Source organism: Onychostruthus taczanowskii, unplaced genomic scaffold (assembly GCF_017590055.1).
Source record: "Onychostruthus taczanowskii isolate IOZ18803 unplaced genomic scaffold, ASM1759005v1 scaffold12, whole genome shotgun sequence".
In the NCBI taxonomy this organism is placed as follows: domain Eukaryota; kingdom Metazoa; phylum Chordata; class Aves; order Passeriformes; family Passeridae; genus Onychostruthus; species Onychostruthus taczanowskii.
The window spans coordinates 1,818,263-1,820,710 of NW_024498351.1; the positions used below are offsets into that span (position 1 = coordinate 1,818,263).

A 2,448-nucleotide genomic window follows, 5' to 3' on the forward strand; every position below is an offset into this window, starting at 1 on the left:
TTCATCTTGATTTGTTTCAATTGTCTGGCGATGGCAAAGTTATAATCCTGTATAATTTCACGAACAAGCAGGTTGAGAATGAATGGGTCAATATTATTTAAAACAAAACACACGAGAGCACGACCTTTCCCTTCAACGACGTGTTGCAGCACGAAGTCGCAGGAAACTCGGGCTAACCTCTCACCCCCCGCGCTCCACGGGGTTGCGGTTATTTGGGCTGCTCTTTGTTTCTCTTCATGTCTGAAAGGGGGATTTGGAAATAGAAATGTAATATTACATGAAGGATCTGCCCGCTGAAGGGAGAGAAGGTGAGCGCAGGGGGCGGCAAAGGGGACCGATTATTTTGAACGGGAGCAGTTTGTTTGCAAGCCGGCTTTTACTTTTTTTTTTTTTTTTTTTTTTTTTTTCCCCACTGCCTTTTCTTTAATGTAATAAAAGCTTCTTTCACAGCAGGACAAATTTAGGCTCGAGATACAGCAGCTTTGTGGCAGGTAATTCTCGAGTCCAGCGATGTTAAATAATCCATTTTCTCGGGGCTGTGCGGGGAAATAAAAGGACCCAAGGGGTACACGTCCCATGTTTCTCTAGTATGCAAGGTTAGAGCGAGGGATTTTTTTTTTTTTTTTAACATGGGAAAAAAAAAAAAAAAAAAAAAAGCGCCAGCATTTATTTGCATTGCAAAAGTACTACCCCGCGTTGCCAGAGAACGAGATCCAGTGTCAACTATCAGTCAATCATTGCAGGCTAGTTGCTACTGCGCAGCTTGGCTCAGTAAATAAAAAATCCAGACAGAACTGTATGCTGTATATTTTACTCCCATGAAATAAAACACATTTTTTCATGTTTGCTGAAAAGTAAAACAATAATATTGTACGAAATGTTATACACAGGGCATGTTTTACATTGCAATATCAGAAACATCATTGCATCCACCAGAGGTACTATTCTAAAACTGATATTCACACAAATTTTTTTTAATAATTATATGTTAGAAACATACAGTGTCGCATTTAGTATATACATTCCCTTGCTCGCAAGCGAAAAAATCCTAATCGCTTCTGTGTAACATGCTTTATTTTAAAGCCTAACCTTTTAAAAACACTGTTGTGATATTACTAACAACTGCTTTTATAAAATTAATTTGACATTTCGATATATATACATCCTTTCAGTCATTTTTATGTTAACAATGCTAAACTTAAAAAATAACAAGCTTATAGTAACATTAAAATGTCATATCATATCCAGTCAAACATTTGTCCATATATATATATATATATATGTCCTTGTAACTGTTGAAATACTCTTAGTGAAAGAAAGATCTCCGAATCTGTAGGAGGTCCTTTGAAAACAAAGGAACTATCTTATTTCAGTGGTTTCCTCTTTTTTTTTCCTCCTCTCTCTCTCTTTCTCTCTCTTCCTCTCTGCCTCTGACTTTTCCTCCTTTCTCTTTCTCTCTAGTGCCCATTACTTTCTAGTGAAATTCTCAGTCTCTGCGGGAAATGGGGAGGGATTCCCACGCAGTTTCCTACTTGGATGTTTCACACGGGTCTGTCCACCGCGTACTGGCAAGCGCTCAGGTTGGAAGCGGGGTTCTGCACACTGGCATAGCCAAAACTGGAGTGCTGCTTGGCTTTAAGTCTCAGACTCGCCAAGCTCGAGTTACATGTGTCCCTATAAACATACGGAGGTGTTGGAGGAGCATAAGGACAGGCTGGCGTTGGCACTGCAGAATTCAGGGAGGGATTGCTCAAGTTGTTCAAGTTATTCAGGCTGTTGAGGCTGGAGCCGGGCACCCCGGTGACTGCAGAAGGTACCATGCTTGAAGACATACTCATGGAGGATATGGAGTTTGGAGGGGAGAACATGCTCTGAGAAGACAGAGGGTTGACATTCATGGAGTTGAAAAAAGGAAAGCTTTTTGTGGAGAGGGAAGCGGAGGTGAGGCCCTTGGCTGCCCAGTTGTTGTACGAGTAGCCGGGGTACATGTCATCGTAGGGCTGCATGAGGCCGTTAAACTGAGGACCGAAGCCGTTTTTGCAAAGCTCGGCTTGCTGGTTCCTTTCTCTCTTTCTCCATTTGGCTCTGCGGTTCTTGAACCAAACCTTTGGAAACGGGGGGAGAGGGAGGGAGGGAGGGAGATGCGAGTTAGTCAGGAATCACCATCACCACCACCACTGCAGCCCTTTGCAGATTCTCGGGGCAACAGCCGAGCCTGTCCGTATAGAAGTTATATATAAACATTTGTACGAATATGTATGTATATATGAATATATCTCCATGTATAGGTTCACCTCCTCCTCTGTGGAGCCCTGCGCTGGGCCGGGGTGCGCTGCCGGGACACCCGAGCATCCTCGGGACCGCTGGGGTTTAGCAAGGCATATTCGTGGCAGCATAATTCCACCCTCACCACGGCCCCCCGCTCCCCCTCCCAGTCGTCCGTCCCCC

General features: G+C 43.8%; 1 protein-coding gene across 2 annotated transcripts in view; it reads right to left on the reverse strand.

Annotated features, from left to right (window-relative positions):
- Window positions 1-798: 798 nt before the first annotated feature.
- Window positions 799-2,448, reverse strand: part of PITX2 (paired like homeodomain 2) — a 14,124-nt gene continuing 12,474 nt past the window's right edge. For both annotated transcript variants that reach the window (XM_041395852.1, XM_041395851.1), the window contains one exon: window positions 799-2,105. In XM_041395852.1, the coding sequence (XP_041251786.1) occupies window positions 1,542-2,105 (564 nt within the window). In that variant the 3' untranslated portion in view covers window positions 799-1,541. The remainder of the gene's footprint in view (window positions 2,106-2,448) is intronic.